This window comes from Dunckerocampus dactyliophorus, chromosome 17 (assembly GCF_027744805.1).
Source record: "Dunckerocampus dactyliophorus isolate RoL2022-P2 chromosome 17, RoL_Ddac_1.1, whole genome shotgun sequence".
Taxonomy (NCBI): Eukaryota; Metazoa; Chordata; class Actinopteri; order Syngnathiformes; family Syngnathidae; genus Dunckerocampus; species Dunckerocampus dactyliophorus.
This window is the reverse complement of record NC_072835.1, coordinates 3,634,921-3,651,685: the sequence shown is the minus strand read 5'-3', so window position 1 is coordinate 3,651,685 and position 16,765 is coordinate 3,634,921. Positions and strand designations below refer to the sequence as shown.

Sequence of the window (16,765 nt, the reverse complement as noted above, 5' to 3'; positions counted from 1 at the left end):
TTACGAAGAAGATGTTACGATGAAACTGTTTTGCTTTGGAATTATAGGGGTACAAGGATCCACAATCATTCCAAACGTTTTCGACTATGTCAAAACTTCAATCAGAAAATCTGACCAACAATATAAAACGATTTGGAATAAAGGTCACCAAACTTTCCCCGGATTAATGTGAGTTTTTTTTGTGCTTACATTTACTAACTTTCCCGTTACTCTTCATTTAAAAATGTTGGACAGTTGCCAGAATAAAAGAAGAAAAAAAGATGAGTCAACTTCCTTCTAATGGGCGTTGCCTTTTCCACGTCCGTGAAAAGTGGATGATTGCGGAACACTTGGAATTCCACACTTGGAATAATAGCAACCCGGTCATCTGATTTAGGTAAGATAAACACTTTATGGCAACGCATTTTGTCGCCGTTTTGTCGTTTTTGCTTGTTATAAATGACCTCCTTACGTCTGTAGCTGAAAACGTGGAAAGAAAGTCGCCTTTTGAGTGTAGCGTTAGCATACTGTATGTTGACACTGTTTTTTTAACTTTGTGTGTGTACAGCCCAAAGGCACTGAAATATGAGCTAGTCAAACTTGTGTTTTGCATTCTGCTGCCCACAGTATCGTGCAGTACCACCAACAAACATGTCCGTGTGGGTGAGTGGATGTGGACACTATTCACTATTTCTGTTTAGAATAAGTGAATTATACCACTTTTTTTTTTAATCATTGCAGGATGATCTGGATTTGCTGTTAGACTCACCCTCCTCGCTGAGTGTCACAGTAAGTTGAATGTTTTTATACAGTGTTGTCAAAACGTGTTTGCCCCCTCTCTGATGTATTATTATGATTGCATGTTTGTCACACTTAAATGTTTTAGATCATCAAACATTTAAATCTTAGTCAATGACAACATAACTGAACACAAAATGCAGTTTTTAAATGAAACTTTTGATTATTAAAAGGGAGAAAAAATCCAAACCTAATTTTACAAAAGGAAAGTAAAAATATTAAGAGAAAGAAGTTACCTAACAAGAAAAAGTCACAATTTTAAAAGAATAACGTATTATTATGAGTTGAAATATTAAAAGGAAAAAGATGGCTTTTTAAAAAAAGTTGTAATATTATGAGAAACAAACAAAACAACAAAGTTTTTGCTAAATGAGGTTACAGAAAAAGTCATAATGTTACAAGAATAAAGTCACAATATTATGGGTAAAAAAAAGTCCTAATTACAAGAACATTTACAAGATGATAGTTGGAAAATTGAACACAGCAGAAATGGAAAACAGCAGCTGTAATTACAAGAATGAAGTCAAAATATTAAGAGAAAAACGTCCTACTCTAACGAGAGAAAAAAATGTAGCAATTTTAGGAGAATAAATGTGTAAAATGTCATTTTATAGCATAGAGTTTAAAGGGTCACTAACATGATCACCTTTGCTTAAATATGTTCTCTATTGGTTGTAATTATGTTCTACCTTGTTTGTTTTTTGAAAGGGAACGTTAAATTCATAAAAATTACATTTATAGTACGTGGCGGGAAACATTGCTAATAGCTGTCTTTGAAAAGGGGCGTTTCCGCAAGTGACGTCAGCAAAGTCGCAGCTCTCATCTTAAGCGGAGTAAACAAACATGAGAGGATGGGCGAGACAGAGGATGTTTACTGTCATTTTTAGCAAAGATTTGAGCCGTGTGCCAATAGTTTTCGAGGAGGAAGAAACATCTGGAGATGAAATAGAGAACTTGCAGAACAGGGAATCAAGTCGGATTTTTTCCAAACCACCGACGATGAAACTAGCGCGTCTGATGCGGTGTTCGATGGAGATGAAGACTGGTCGTCTTCAAACATAAAATGTTAAGTGTAAATCACCTTGGAGTTGCTTACCCTTCAATTCTGGTTTTAAATAGGCTTCCTAATGAGTATAAAAGGCTCTATTGTGTATTACGTCGCCCCCCCCACCGTCAACATATCACTGTGAAAGTATGTTTTATAACGTGTAGAATGCTTTCAATGCTTGTTGCTATAGTAGCATCGTGTTTAGAGTACAATATGGAAAGAAGACATGACTTTAACGCCGTCCTTTACAGCATCAGGAATGGCATTCTAGCATCCAAAATGCATTTATGGCGTACTTTCAAGCCAAATGCTTCTTGTAAAGGTGTTCCTTCATAGCGGTCCTCAGTGGAATGAACATTGCAAAGAAACAAATAACACAGAACATAATTACAAACAATACAGAACGTATTGAAGCAAAGTTGATCAATCATGTCACTGACCCTTTAAATATTCGAGAATTTTGTTTCTTTTTTTAAAAGTCGTAATACTATGAGAAACAAAAACAAAACAAAATAAAGTTAGAATTTTTGGAACATTTGTTTTTGGGGGAAAAAAAGTTCTAATATAGGAATAAAGTCCAAATGTTCTGGGAATAAAGTCAGAATACTGCAAGAAGAAAATCTGAGAAGATTATTTAAGAAGAAATTTGAAATATTTGGAAAATTTGTGAAAATCAACAGCAAAAATGGGGAAGTCGATACTAATAATAGGCTTTTTCACCTATATGACAAAGATGAGATGCAGTTTTTTTCTTGAAATCTATATCTATAACTTGTTGCTTTACAAAATATCAAAGTGGCAAAGTTGCATCCTTTCATTTTTCACTATGTGGGCCTCGCTGGAGAAACGTTTAGTCAACATTTGATTTATTCCTTTTCATCTTGGCCCTGACCCTCCTTGATCATGTTCTGATGTGTGTTTAATCTGATGTTAAGAATTAGTTACGATGTGGGCCAAAGAGAAACATAGCTGCGGCCGCCAAAGGCCCCCGGGCCAGACTTTGGACACCTCTGATGTAATCGTATCCAAAAATAGTGCTCAAAAATAGTACTCACTCAAGCTAATACAAGTATGAAAAAAATCTGCCTTGACAAAGGTTTTCATTGACACAAATGTATGAATTTGACATTTTCCTCCTATTAGTCCAACACGAGGGGGACCGTGAAGGACAAAGCCAACTTTAAAGTGGAAGAGGATGTGGCAGCTCTAAGGAAGGCGATGGAGGGCATTGGTAAGGTAGGCAACTTGTATCGTATTGTTTTAGTGATTTTTGGCGTCAGAAGTGGGATCTCCTCCCTCGCAGGCACGACAGAAAAGACCCTTGTTGAAGTGCTGACCCAAAGAAGTAACGCTCAGCGACAGCTCATCGCCAAGGCCTACGAGAAAGCCACAGGAAGGGTATGAGTGAAAAGTTGAGATAAAAGTTGTCAGTCGTTGACATCAGTCCTCCTCCATCAGACATTAGTAGCCGACCTGGAGGGCGACACGCATGGAGACTTTGAGGACTTGCTGGTGGCCTTGGTGAAAGCGCCTGACGTCTACGACTGCCATGAGGTCATCAAAGCCATCAAGGTGCGGCAGATCTTGTGTTTTTAAGTCCACTTGTCCCATAAAAATCCACTACGGGTGTCCTTTGCAGGGCGCGGGCACCACTGAGAGCACACTGACAGAACTCTTCGCCTCGAGATCCAACAGACAGATCAAAGCCATGTCTGAGGCGTACCTGGCAGGTCTGGACTCCATCACCTGACGTTGTGTAACGGGAGGCGAGCCTTCATGATGCAACACGCCATATTCACTTGAATACGTCTGCCTTGCGTCACAGAAACTGGAAGACTGTTGCTTCATGATCTCAAGTCGGAGGTATCTGGAGATTATGGCGAAGCTCTGCTCATCCTGGCAGAGGTGAGAGCGCAATAAAAGACTAATGTGTGAATGATGTGGCTAGCAAGGAGCCTGCAAAATTGTGCTTTAGGTTTGATTGTATGTTACATGTACAGCAATGAACCCAAGTGCAACATAGGTAGTAGTTTAAGGCGTTTTTTAAAGGGTCTGTTGGCAGAAAAAGAGCATAAAATTGAAAAAAATAACACAGAACAGGCCAGGATGACACTTGCTGTTGTTTTCCTTTCAAAGTAAATGACTATGTAAATCCGACACATCCCATTAGCATTAGCTGCAAATCTATTGGAATAAAAACAGAATCCGATATCATCAATTGAAACACGCTATTATGATCACATATTTAGACAATCATGGCATTTCTTCAAAATATCGTCACAAAACATTAAACGCACGTTAAACCGGAAACTTTAACCCTGAAAGTAGCCTACGCACAAACTTAACATGTGAAATTCATATTTTGAATAACGATGACGATGTTCTAAGGTTAAACTGGTCTAACACATACACACAGCGACGCCAACTTACTGCTTTTATTTTGAATGTACTCAGTACCCAGAAGTATCTTATTGGGCTTCAGTGCCAGCAAACAGCCTTTGAAAGTCGTATTTCGAATTATTACGTGGGTGTTTTGACGCAAAGTTACAAACTGCTACCGTCATGGAAAACGCACAAAAATCAATAAAAACAGCATGTCTGTTCTCACGCATTTACGCAACGAAGCCGACACGTCAAACCGGACGGAAACTTTAAACCCGCAAGTAGCATATCGTGCTTTACTGCGAACAAGCTTAGGATGTGAAAGACGTATTTTGAATTATTACGATGGTGTTTTGACGCGAAATTGAATCGCTGCTACCGTCATGGAAAACACAGATGAACATAAAATAAAACAGCATGTCTGTTCTCACGCATTGAAACAACGAAGCTGACACGTCAAAGCGCAAATTTAAACCCGGAAGTAGCATATCGTGGTTTACCACGAACAAACGTAGCACGTGAAAGTTGTATTTTGACTTCTTACGATGGTGTTTTAAGGTAAAATGAAACCGCCAGCCAAGTAAACAAGAGTTACAAAACACATCGATTAAAACTTCCTTAAACCTTTATACAAAGCCATGTTGACAGTCTTAGCTCGTGTGGCTAACTCACCGGCCGCCATCTTTGTTTAGGCTACGGCGAACCTTACCTCACAGTACCTTACAAATGTGTTGATTTAAAACATGTTCATGAAACCGTTCATCACAAACTGTGTACTTGTTTGTCCATGCAGGGCAAGAGAGATGAGAGCTCCGGAGTGGATGGAGCCAAAGCCAAAGCAGATGCCAAAGTACTAGTAGTAGTAGTAGTACTAGTAGTATTCATGCTTTGACCAAAACGGGCGCCATTGACGTGTACTTGACACTCCTTCCTGTTGATGATCAACCCATGCAGGCTCTGTACGAGGCAGGAGAGAAGAAGTGGGGAACAGACGAGGGCAGGTTCATTGACGTCCTTTGCCACAGGAGTGTTCCTCAGCTCAGACAGAGTGGGTTGCATCTTCACCTCGTCCTTACTGATCGTGGCGTCCCAAGTGTTTAAAAAAACCGTAACATGTTGATGTGTTTGTTTGTGCAGCTCTGGTGGAGTACAAGAACATCAGCAAGAAGACTCTGCAGGAGAGCATCGAGAGCGAAATGTCAGGAAACCTGGAGAAGCTCCTGGTGGCTGTAGGTGAGGATGACACCTCCGGCTTTTATTACCTCCGCCAAGGATGTGATGTTTGTTGTATGCAATTTCTTGTTGACCGATGTTGGTATATAAACCTTTCATTTTTGATGGTTAGCTATACTTGTTTCTTCCAACTGTTTCAACCTGCTATTATTAGAACTTTATTCTCATAACATTTGGACTTTTTTTCTCATAAAAGTGTAAGAAAAATCAGACTCTTTAGCATTTTACCAATGTATTTTATAAAATTGCAAGTTTTTTTTTTTTTTTTTTTTAGAGTGACTTTCTGACTTTTTCCTGGAAAAAAAATACTATTTTTCTCGAAATGCTAAGATTTTTTTCTCAGAATATTTTTAATTTATTATTTTTTTCCAGCATTTTTCCTTGTAATATGAGGACTTTATTCCGGTAAGATAATTACTTTTTTCCTCAAAAAAGTGTAAAGCAAAAAATATATATACTGCTAAAAAAAATGAGAGGAACACTTGGAAAACCCATCAGATCTAAAGTGGGGGGAAAATGATGTTGAATATGTTTCCTGATAATAAGTGGGTGATGTATTAGTAACAAAATGATGCCACATCATTTGATAGAAATGAAAATGATCACCCTATAGAGGGGGGAAATCAAAGACACCCCAAAAATGAAAGTGAAGAAATGATGCAGCAGACTGGTCCATTTTGCTAAAATGTCATTGTAGCAACTCCAAATGATTCTCAGTAGTTTGTGTGGCCCCCACGTGCTTGTACGCATGCCTGACAACGTGGGGGCATGCTCCTAATGAGACTACGGATGGTGTCCTGGGGGATCTCCTCCCAGATCTGGACCAGGGCATCCATGAGCTCCTGGACAGTCTGAGGAGCAACCTGGCGGCGCCGGATGGACCTAAACCTATCAAATGATGTGGCATCATTTTGTTACTAATACATCACCCACTTATTATCAGGAAAGATATTCAACATCATTTTCCCCCCAGTTTAGATCTGATGTATTTTCCAAGTGTTCCTCTCATTTGTTTGAGCAGTGTATATTTTTTTTTTTTACCCCGAATATCGAATACCTTTTGTTGGATTGAATTTTTTATTCTTGAAAGAGTACCATTACTGTAATATGGCTTTTCCCCCTGAAAAGTATTTTTCTTGAATGCTAGGATTTTTTTCCTACACTTTAAGCTCTGCCGCCTTGCAATATTACAAATTTATTCTTGTAAAACGTTTACGATATTTGAAGAATACCTGTTTTGTTTTTCTTGGGGGAAAACAACTAACTTTTGTCTTGTAATTTCAGCACTTCCATCCATCCATTTTCTATACCGCTTCATCCTCATTAGGGTCGCGGGAATTTCAGCACTTTATTCTCATATTTTATTCTCATAAGATAGTTATTTTTTTTTTTAGACATTTCCAACTTTTTCTTGTAATATTTGTAATTTATTCTTGACAATTTTTTCCTTGTAATATTAAAATTTTATTCTTGTAAAATTAGGAAATTGTTTTCCTCAAAAAAAGTGTCAGAAAATAACCCCCAATTACTTTTTTTTCCAGAAAAAAATGGTCTTATTCCTAAATGCAAGGATTTTTTTCTTGTAAGTTAAACTTTCCCCCCCCCCCCCCCCTCATAATATTAGGACTTTATTCTTGTAAAATTATATTTTTTTGCCTCAAAGTATAAGAAAATAATGAAATAAATTTGAGTGCGTTATACAGGGACTTTATTCTTCTAGGCAAGTTTTGTTTTCCTCAAGAAAAAAATCATTTTTCTCACATTCTGACACATTGTCACATTCTGGCAGGGGGGGGGGGGTGCAACTTTTGTCTCATAATGTAAGTATTTTATTTTCGTAATACAGTAATTCAACAACAATATTACTTTCTCAAACGGCTGGACAGGAAAGGTAACAAAAAAAACTCTCTTAATGTCACGATTTTTACATTTTTAACTTACTGGGGGGGAAATTATAAAAATATTTCTTCTCTAGTAACTTTTCTTTTTGTAGTGACTTCTTACAGTATTTCCGACTGTCAAATGTGTGGCTTTTTCATGCATTTGACTACTTTAAACATAAAAATTCATTTAAAAAAATCAATACATTGATTAAGTGAAGTTATGACTTTTCCCTGCATTCTACTTACTGATTTAATAGCAATTCCATTTTTCGGCATGGGCCAAATACTCTTTTTATCTTTGTCAAATCTCCTGAGAACAGCTTGTCATTTGTTTTCAATGCGTTTTTGCTAAATGTTGAAGCCTTTTGGTCTCATTGCTTCTTCCTGTCTAGTGAAATGTGTGAAGAACGTGCCTGCGTACCTGGCAGAGAGGCTTTACGAGAGTGTGAAGGTGAGCAGCGTCTAGATGATGACCACTTGACCTCCTTTATGTCCAGTTTAGCCACAGTGGACGATCACATTGTCAGGAGAAACGCTGAGAAGAATGTTAAGCCTGCTTTTTAAAAAGCACAGCGGAAAAAAAGTGCAACGTTGCTTGAAACGCAGCTAGCAGTGTGCAGCCGGAAAAGCATCTGTTGCTGTTGATCATACCTACAAAAGATTCTTGCATGAAGTCCCACACTGACTGAACATGCGGATGTTTCCTTCAGGGTTTAGGAACCACAGAGTCCACGCTGACCCGGATACTGGTCAGCCGCTCCGAGATCGATCTTCTGGACATCAGAGCCGAGTACAAGAAGCTCTTCGGATACACGCTCTACTCCCAGCTTGAGGTAAATATGCACAAAAGCACATTTACGCTGAAACCCGCGTACTGTATGTCCGCAACCCGACCGCAAAACGTGAGAACCAAATGGGCCCATTTCTATTAAAAAATGTTCCGTTTATGTGGACACGTGTTGTGGTATCGTTAACTAGTGATGTGCAATACCACTGATTTCCTTTCTAGTTTCAATAGCCAGTAATTCAGGCAGGTATCGGCATACCGATCAAATACTGATACTTAGTATGAAGAACACAAGACATCAGAGTGATTTATTTTAAACTCTCATGTAGACCTCAGATACAGGGGTGTGAAAAACTGTTAGCCCCCCTCCTGATTTTTTCTTTTTTTTTTTGCATGTTTGTCACACTTAAATGTTTCAGATCATAAACAAATGTAAATATTAGTCAATGACAACACAACTCAACACAAAATACACTTTTTAAATGAAACTTTTTATTATTAAGAGAGAAAAACAATCCAAAGCTACATGGTCCTGTGTGAAAAAGTGATTGCCCCCTAAACCTAATAAGTGGTTGGGCCCCCCTTAGCAGCAACAACTGCAATCAAGCGTTTGTGATAACTTGCAATGAGTCTCTTACAGCGCTGGGGAGGAATTTTGCACAATTGTTGTCATTCAGCCACATTGGAGGCTTTTCCAGCATGAAGTGCCTTTTTAAGGTCATGCCACAGCATCTCAATAGGATTCAGGTCAGGACTTGGACTAGGCCACTCCAAAGTCTTCATCCATTCAGAGGTGGACTTGCTGGTGTGTTTTGGATCATTGTCCTGCTGCAGAACCCAAGTTGCTTTCAGCTTGAGGTCACCAACAGATGGCCGACATTCTCCTTCAGCAGAATTCATGCTTCCATTTATCACAGCAAGTCTTCCAGGTCCTGAAGACCATCACACTACCACCACCACATTTTACTGTTGCTGTGATGTTCTTATTCTGAAATTTACGCCAGATGTAATGGGACACACACCTTCCAAAAAGTTCAACTTTTGTCTCGTCAGACCACAGAGTATTTTCCCAAAGGTCTTGGGGATCATCAAGATGTCGAGACGAGCCTTAATGTTCTTTTTGTTCAGCAATGGTTTTGGTCTTGGAACTCTGCCATGCAAGCCGTTTTTGCCCATTGTCTTTCTTATGGTGGCCTGCAGTTCTTTGGATGATGTTGATGTGGGGTCTTTTGTGACCTCTTGGATGAGTCACCGCTGCGCTCTTGGGGTCATTTTGGTTGGTCGGCCAGTCCTGGGAAGGTTCACCGCTGTTCCATGTTTTTGCCATTTGTGGATGACTCTCACTGTGGTTGGCTGGAGTCTTAATAACCTTTTCCACACTGATAGATCTGAATTCATCTCAGTTACAAAATGGGATGTGCGCCGTGTAGGTTTGGATTTTTTCTCCCTTTTAATCATAAAAAGGTTTCATTAAAAACTGCATTTTGTGTTCAGTTGTGTTGCCATTGACTAATATTTAACTTGTTTGATGATCTGAAACATTTAAGTGTGACAAACATGCAAAAAAGTAAGAAATCAGGATTGCGGTAGTAGCATGGTTCATAGTATAGCCAAGCTAATATAGACCAACCGAAAACACAGAGGACCAAATCATATAAACTACGTGAAAATGGTGTGCATGCGTGTCTGCTTTTGATTGCGTCCAAACTGGCAGGGAGAGGATCTCTTGTATCGTCTCATCTCGTGACACCACTAATTTCTCTCTTATCTACTGTTGCTGATTATTATTCTTGAGTAATGTCACTTGATCAAGCCTTTTTTACATTCTATGCTACCGAACAAAACACACCAAAGTGCTGAACCCAATGCACAGAGTGAACCTTTCTGCTTGGTTGGAGGCAAGAGATGAGAAAAACAGACACGCATGCACATGGCAATATATTGAGACCGGCAAAATGATCCAGTTCATTTTCATTCATTGTGTGATTAATTCATTTACCTTAGTCAAAGGCCTAGTGCCCACAAGACAGGTTTTTTTTCTGAATGAGAAATCTTGTCACGTTTTAGTCCCACGAGATCTTGTTGATATTTGATTCACAATAGGCATAATGTAGCAAGGTCCAAGGTACTAAATGAAGCATCTAAACCAGATATTACTCACCTCTGACAGGTGTCAGCTCTTTTCTCTTGTAGCCAATGACTTTTTGGCGTCCCACGCAAACGTTTCAAACCAACAGGAAAGCCATGGTGTGGCTGTGGTCTTAAACCTTTTGATCAGCTGATAAACAGCATATTTCACCTTAAAAGGAAACCTGCACTTTTTTTGGAATCTTGCCCAAATCTTACACAATCCTTATGTGAAACATGACCACGTCTTTCACTTTTCTGCGCGTTCTAAAGAGAGAAAAATAGTTAAAAAATAGTTAGCACGTGGGAGCTAACAGTACACGTAATGGGACACCCCTATATATATATATATATATATATATATATATATATATATATATATAAAACCTCAAAAAACACCAATAATGTTGCATAACTGACCTGTATATAAGCCAAGCTACAGTGCCATTGTTATTGTAGCAGCTAGCACAATAACACAAAGAACTATTATTCTGGCATAGTGACGCAGCGTCTCACGCCGTTCAAAACAATGCGATAGGGCTGATATCGGACAGATATCAAATACTGTATCAATATTAGATTAATTTGCTGCAAAAGATGAGTAATAGTTACTGGTTTCTTTCTCTTTTTTTGGTAGTCTGAAGTGTCAGGCAGCTATGGCGACGCCCTCAAACATCTGTGCGGTCAGGACTAACGCCCCCGACTTCCTGTGATGACAAACACGTGGCTGCTTGGCACATCGATAATACAAATTGACTTTGCCACAAGCGAGACTTGAAAGGAAGCATCTTAAATAGCTTTTTCATGTGGAATCCCAGCAATGCTGGACGAGTTAAAAAAAAAAAAAAAAAACATGTAACATTTGTGACTGATGAGCGGTACTCCAAAGTATTTTGTTCCCTCTTGTGCACTTCACCGTACTGGACACAAATAAACACCTTAGACTTTGTGTACAAAATGTGTGATTTATTTCAGAGTTTTGTTCAAGTTGCTGTAACCGACCCCGACGCACGTCATGAGGACTTTATCCCCCCCTTTCCTCTCCTCCTCTAACGGCTTCTGAACGTCCATTTTGAACATGAGCTGGAAAAAGTCTCTAATGTGTCGGAGGAACTCCATCCTGTAGAGACGGAGACAGCCAACAAAGAATAAAGACCAACTGAAGAGCTGATGACAAATAAAATAAGCTATTTCCTCATATAGCGGCTGGTGGGATGGGGTTAGTCACTCAACTGCAGAGAGTACCAGGTCTCTTGAGTGTTACGGTGGTGACGGTATTGTACAAAATTTTCATAAAAGTATAGCTTTAAATTACACATTAATTTTCCATTATGGCAACTTTAGTATCTAAGCAGTTTGATGGCGCTATCTGCGGGGGGGGGGGGATGATGTGGCTATGAATCCAGCAGAGGGCGCAGTCTGCCAGTTCACAGTTCACTCAACATTTTCCAGCAGGAAGACGAGCAGACGTGGTATGTAAATAAGTAAAATACTATATAGTAATCAATTGCAGACCTGACTGTGATAAGTGAATTTCCGGGAAGTAGGATTCCTTATTATAAATAGAATCATTTCCTAGTCAGTGCAAAAAAAACAAACAAAACAACTTTAACATTATTAGAGCCCTCTAGACATCAAATAACACCCCTACAGTCACCTTTACACTCCTATTACCCAATTTCGTAGACATAATAGGAGTGAAGAAGGCATTTTAAGACATAAGACTAGTTCCTGTGTGTGTTGCTCTAAATGTGTGTCAGACAGGAATTGACGTCGGGGTTTCAGAGTTGAGTTTCATCCTGCCGTGGGTTACGGCTGCAGCGGTAGCCCGTGTTTTTCTTAGGAATTATTGTGCCTGTTGTGACATAATTCAAACCTACAATCAAATCCTGTTCCAGCGATCAAGTCCGGTGATTATTTGAGCCCTCTAGACACGAAAGAACACCCCCTACCCAATATAGCAGACATCGTAAGCAAAAATAAGACATAACATGGACTCACATGTTAGCATTGGGAGAGTTCCATGTTCCTGTTTACTTCCTGTTCTGTACAGTACTTCCTGTGGCTACTGTCTCATTAACGTCATTATTACGGACACCTAGCGACAAGTGTAGAATACTACAGATCACCACAACGTTTTACAGTATATTCGCATTTTACCTCATTTAGCCATTTTTATGCATGAAAATTAGGCATATGTCAAATATACTTTTTTTTCCCAGTAATAGGCCGTATTCAACATGAAACGGCATGACTTGTTCATATATTTTGGAAAAACTGATCGAGTGAAGCTGTGAAAGTCGAAGCGCAAAGTGGCAAGGGATTACTCTAAGCTTGGGGTGTCAAAAGACTATACATGAGATTGGGTCTACCAGAACAAGAAGAGACGAGATTACTTTTAAGAAAAGTACACTGGAAAAAAAAAAGACAATACATTGCAACCTACCGATTTAATTTCTACTACGTTACCTTGCGCTGCTCCTAACCAGGCTACACTCTTCTGCATGCCGTGTTTATGCTACCGGCCCCGCCTGACAAAAGGGCTCCCTCCGTTCATGCCGTTGTTCTATGGAACAAATGCACTGCACTGAGTGAACTCTCTTTCTGCCTGCTTGGAGGCGAGAGGCGAGGAAAACAGACACGCATGCACACGGCAATATACTGAAGGCAGTTCATTTATTGTGCGATTATTATTTCTTTCGTCCCAGGCCTGGTGCCCACCAGACAGTTTTTTTTCTTGAACAAGAACGCGTCATGTTTTAATCTTGCAAAATCTTGTGGCACCCCTACTGTATGTATGTCTGTAATTGTTTTTTAATGTGAACAAAACAAATTTAAACGTCAGTGAGAGGCATATATTCGGGTCTACCGTATCAAAAATGTGCATTTTTAAGGGCTTTTCATGGGTGCGTCCATTCAGTTTTTAGCCATTGGCTTAGTGTAATATTAAATATAGAATTTTTTACATTTTTACCCACAAATGATAGAAAATAGAAATATTATATACCGTCGTCCCTCTCAACATCGTGCACTCACTTTATTTCGTTTCTCACAAAGTAATTGATTGGATAGATAACCTTTATTGTCTGTTGCAGAACAGAAATTTGTCTTTGACAGAACAATTCATAAATCACCGCTGTTTTGTGGTTGAATATGTCCTATTAGAAGTAAAAATAAATAAACAAACACATTTAAGCAATTTGTACTTATTGTTAACCTAAATTAAGCAAGCTGGCAAAATGAACTAACTAAATGAACTAAAATACAAATACAAGGCAGAAGAAGCATTGTAATTATGAATGTAGTATTGTACGTTAGCCACTAGGTGTCAGTAATTGTTTGGTGAGACAAGGGCTGGACTTGATCGCCAGTAAATGCATTTATTGCAAGTTTAAATGATCACACAACAGGCATAATAATCGTAACAGTAACACGGGCTACCATTGTGGCCATAACAACACTCAACTGTGAGCCTCCAACGTCACTTCCCGTCCTGTACACATCTGTCCGCCCGCCGGTAAGGTCCCCTAGGGAACACATTTACTGTGACACTGCTCGATCAGGAGTTGTATTTACGTCTTAAATGGCTTATTTACTTTCATTATATCTACTCTACTGGGTAATACGAGTGTCAAGGCACCATAACAATACACTGATGAGACAACAGCCACCGCAGGAAGTACGCTGTCCAGAAAAAAAACAACAGGGAACTGCCGAGTGTGAGCTTGTTATCTTATTTATGTCTAATATGTCCTATTTTCTCTGATTATATACACAATATTGGGTAATATAAATGGAAAGGTGACTATAGGGGTGTTATTTCCTGTCTAGTGGGCTCTAATAATGTTAACTGTATTTAGAAGCAGGTTTTAAATGCCATGACTACAAAATATTCCACATATTAATATCGAATCCTGCTTTCTATTAGGGCTAGTTGGATTAACCCGCTTGTCAAAAATAGACATACTTGTGGTCCCAGACCATAACCCCTGCAAACAGCAAGGATGTGTTACATAGGAGGCTGCTGTTTGAGAAAATACGGTACACACACAAATTTGTAAAAAAAAAAAAAAAAAAAAAAAAAAAAAAGGAGGTTGATGAGGTTGATGGGGTTCATAGGGTGCAGAGGCGTGGTATGCAAAGGCACTGCCAATCTTCAGTTATCATAGTACTGTACTTGAGAGCAACACAGCACCGGTACCATGATAACTGAAAATGGACAGTTCACGTTTCCGTGCTGGAACACAACTCGAACAACCCCGCTGCTTTTCCACTGCGCTACCAAACAACAATGGTGGACAACCTTGTCTCATGTATTTATTCATGTCTGAGCATGTGGCTTTGGGTTGGTACACCGAGGCAGGGTCTCAAAGGAATACTTTGTACTTGCACTTCAGTAAGTATACTAAGCACACTGTGTACTTAGTTCCTGAGTGTGTGAATTTGGACAGTGTAGTGATGTCCCAAATCCATCACTGTTGTTATGCACTCTATTGATCAAATGGATTTTTTTTTTGCATCTGAATTTTGAGAACTGATTTTTTTTTCTTACACCAAATTATGCGGAAAATGTAATATTAAATCAGTACATAAAAATATCAGTTTGCACAACTTCAGTTAAGAAAAAGTCACCCTATAAAAATTAAGTTTATAAAAAAAAAACAATTCATACAAAATTTACCTAATTACTAATAATAAAAAGTATGAAAATTTTACTTGATAAAAATAGTTTTTAAAATTACTATAAAATTTCAGTATATAAAAATTCACTTCATAAAAATATCAGTTAATAAAAATCTACTTGATTCAAATTAACTTTATAAAAATTCAAGTTTGTAAAAATTCAGTATATAAAAACTGATTTAATAAAAATATCAGTTAATAAAAATCTACTTGATTCAAATTACCTTTATAAAAAATCAAGTTTGTAAAAATTGAGTATATAAAAGCTGATTTAATAAAAATATCAGTTCATAAAAAAAATCACTATAAAAATTCACTTCATAAAAATTAAGTTGATAAAAAAAATCAGTTCATACAAAATTTACTTTACAATTAGTTAATAAAAATTAAGTATAAAAAATTTACTTGATAAATAAAAGAAATCACTATAAAATTTCAGTATATGAAAATTAAATTGATAAAAATAGTTAATAAAAATTCACTTTATTCAAGACTTCAAGTTTGTAAAAATTCTGTACATAAACTGATTTTAAAAAATGTCAATTGATAAAAATTCAGTGCAAATAAATTCCATGTTTGAAAACCGACCGATACACCTAGCTTATAAAGACCTGTGTTACGTAACTACGCACTCCTTACCTGACTGGTTCTGAGATGATTGATTGCTTCAGTCTTAATTAACCCAAGTGTGTCTGTGACTTTTGAAACATCACATTTATTTGCCCTAAATTGCACTTTGATTGTTAAGAAATTTTAAGAAACCCTATTTTAGCAAACTCAATTTTTAAACACTAACTCAATGAACCGAATTTCAAAAACACATACATTTTGCTTACAAACATTTATTCAATTACATTTTCTGCATAATTTAAATATAAAAAAAAAAAATCCATGTGCAAAAAAATTCAGTAAAAAAAAAAAAAAAGCTTTGGTAATAAAGAACCAAATTCACTTAAATTCAATATTTATCCGCTTCCTTTTCTTCTCACCTTTTTAACAGTGAACTGCACACAGTAGAGTTAGCCCCTCCCCTTCCCTTCCACCTCCAGCCAAGATGGCAGTTAATGAGGGTGCTAAGTGTCCATCACTGCACACTCACCATTTTGAGTGTAAGTAAGAAAACGGAGCACTGCTGCCAAGTGGAGACTGTGGAGTATAAACACTGCGGTGTCAGTTCTACTATAAATAGTACCTGCTCGTGAGTAGAGCCATGTGGAGCTGAGTAGGTACCGCGCAGTGGAAAAGGGATCATCAAGGGAAATACGTATACCACACTGATATGTGTATCTTTGTCCACCTCACCTCCATTCATTGAAGAAAGCTAACTTTGGAACATCCTGTTGTCCTTTCTGGTAGAATAATAACTAAACAAGTATTGATGACTAAACCAAGTGTGCGTGCGTGTGTGTGTGTGTGTGTGTGTGTGTGTGTGTGTTGTCAAATGGCTTACGTGTACGGCGAGAGAGGTCCGAGCAAAAGCTTGGATACGTCCTGCTGGCCAAGGGTCATCAGGAGCAGCGCCAGGCTCTGATTGGACGAATCCACGCAGCCGCCCTACAAACACACAAACAAGGGAGCACCGTGTGTGTAAGCCTGCGGCGTCACGGGGGCGGGGATGTTTGCAAAAACATGAAAGAGACGGGAGCCGACCCGTGACGCACATCTTATCAGGTTGTTGACACGAGGAAAAATACACCTCCAAAGTCGCACACACGTCAGAGGGAAAGCGCGATGATAACCCTAGAACCAATAAAGCTACCAACTCTGCTTTGCGACAGCTAAGATGTTTCAAAAGTGACTTGAAACGATTGCCTGCACAGTCAAAAGTTGTTGGATGGCGACAGA

General features: G+C 38.5%; 2 protein-coding genes across 4 annotated transcripts in view; one reads left to right on the top strand and one right to left on the bottom strand.

The window, feature by feature from the left end:
* The first annotated feature begins 246 nt into the window (after positions 1 to 246).
* Positions 247 to 11,186, top strand: anxa3b (annexin A3b). 2 transcript variants are annotated; one of them, XM_054757844.1, is made up of 14 exons: positions 247 to 376; positions 607 to 642; positions 721 to 768; positions 2,969 to 3,056; positions 3,129 to 3,223; positions 3,284 to 3,397; positions 3,465 to 3,555; positions 3,651 to 3,730; positions 5,001 to 5,057; positions 5,162 to 5,255; positions 5,345 to 5,440; positions 7,716 to 7,774; positions 8,034 to 8,156; positions 10,875 to 11,186. In XM_054757844.1, the coding sequence occupies exons 2-14, from the start codon at positions 631 to 633 to the stop codon at positions 10,929 to 10,931; spliced, it is 1,014 nt and encodes a 337-aa protein (XP_054613819.1). In that variant the 5' UTR covers positions 247 to 376; positions 607 to 630; the 3' UTR covers positions 10,932 to 11,186. The 2 variants fall into 2 exon arrangements, with proteins under 2 accessions (XP_054613819.1, XP_054613821.1); XM_054757846.1 differs by having other exon boundaries at positions 279 to 376; positions 548 to 642.
* Positions 10,162 to 16,765, bottom strand: part of rcl1 (RNA terminal phosphate cyclase-like 1) — a 21,405-nt gene continuing 14,801 nt past the window's right edge. For both annotated transcript variants that reach the window (XM_054757842.1, XM_054757843.1), the window contains exons 8-9: positions 16,371 to 16,474; positions 10,162 to 11,357 (exon numbers count right to left, since the gene is read on the bottom strand). In XM_054757842.1, the coding sequence (XP_054613817.1) occupies positions 11,204 to 11,357; positions 16,371 to 16,474 (258 nt within the window). In that variant the 3' untranslated portion in view covers positions 10,162 to 11,203. The remainder of the gene's footprint in view (positions 11,358 to 16,370; positions 16,475 to 16,765) is intronic.

Coding starts and splice junctions, on each gene's coding strand:
- anxa3b (XM_054757844.1), top strand. Junction 3,556..3,650: donor GTCTGAGGCGTACCTGGCAG/GTCTGGACTCCA, acceptor CTTGCGTCACAG/AAACTGGAAGACTGTTGCTT. Junction 7,775..8,033: donor GGCTTTACGAGAGTGTGAAG/GTGAGCAGCGTC, acceptor TGTTTCCTTCAG/GGTTTAGGAACCACAGAGTC.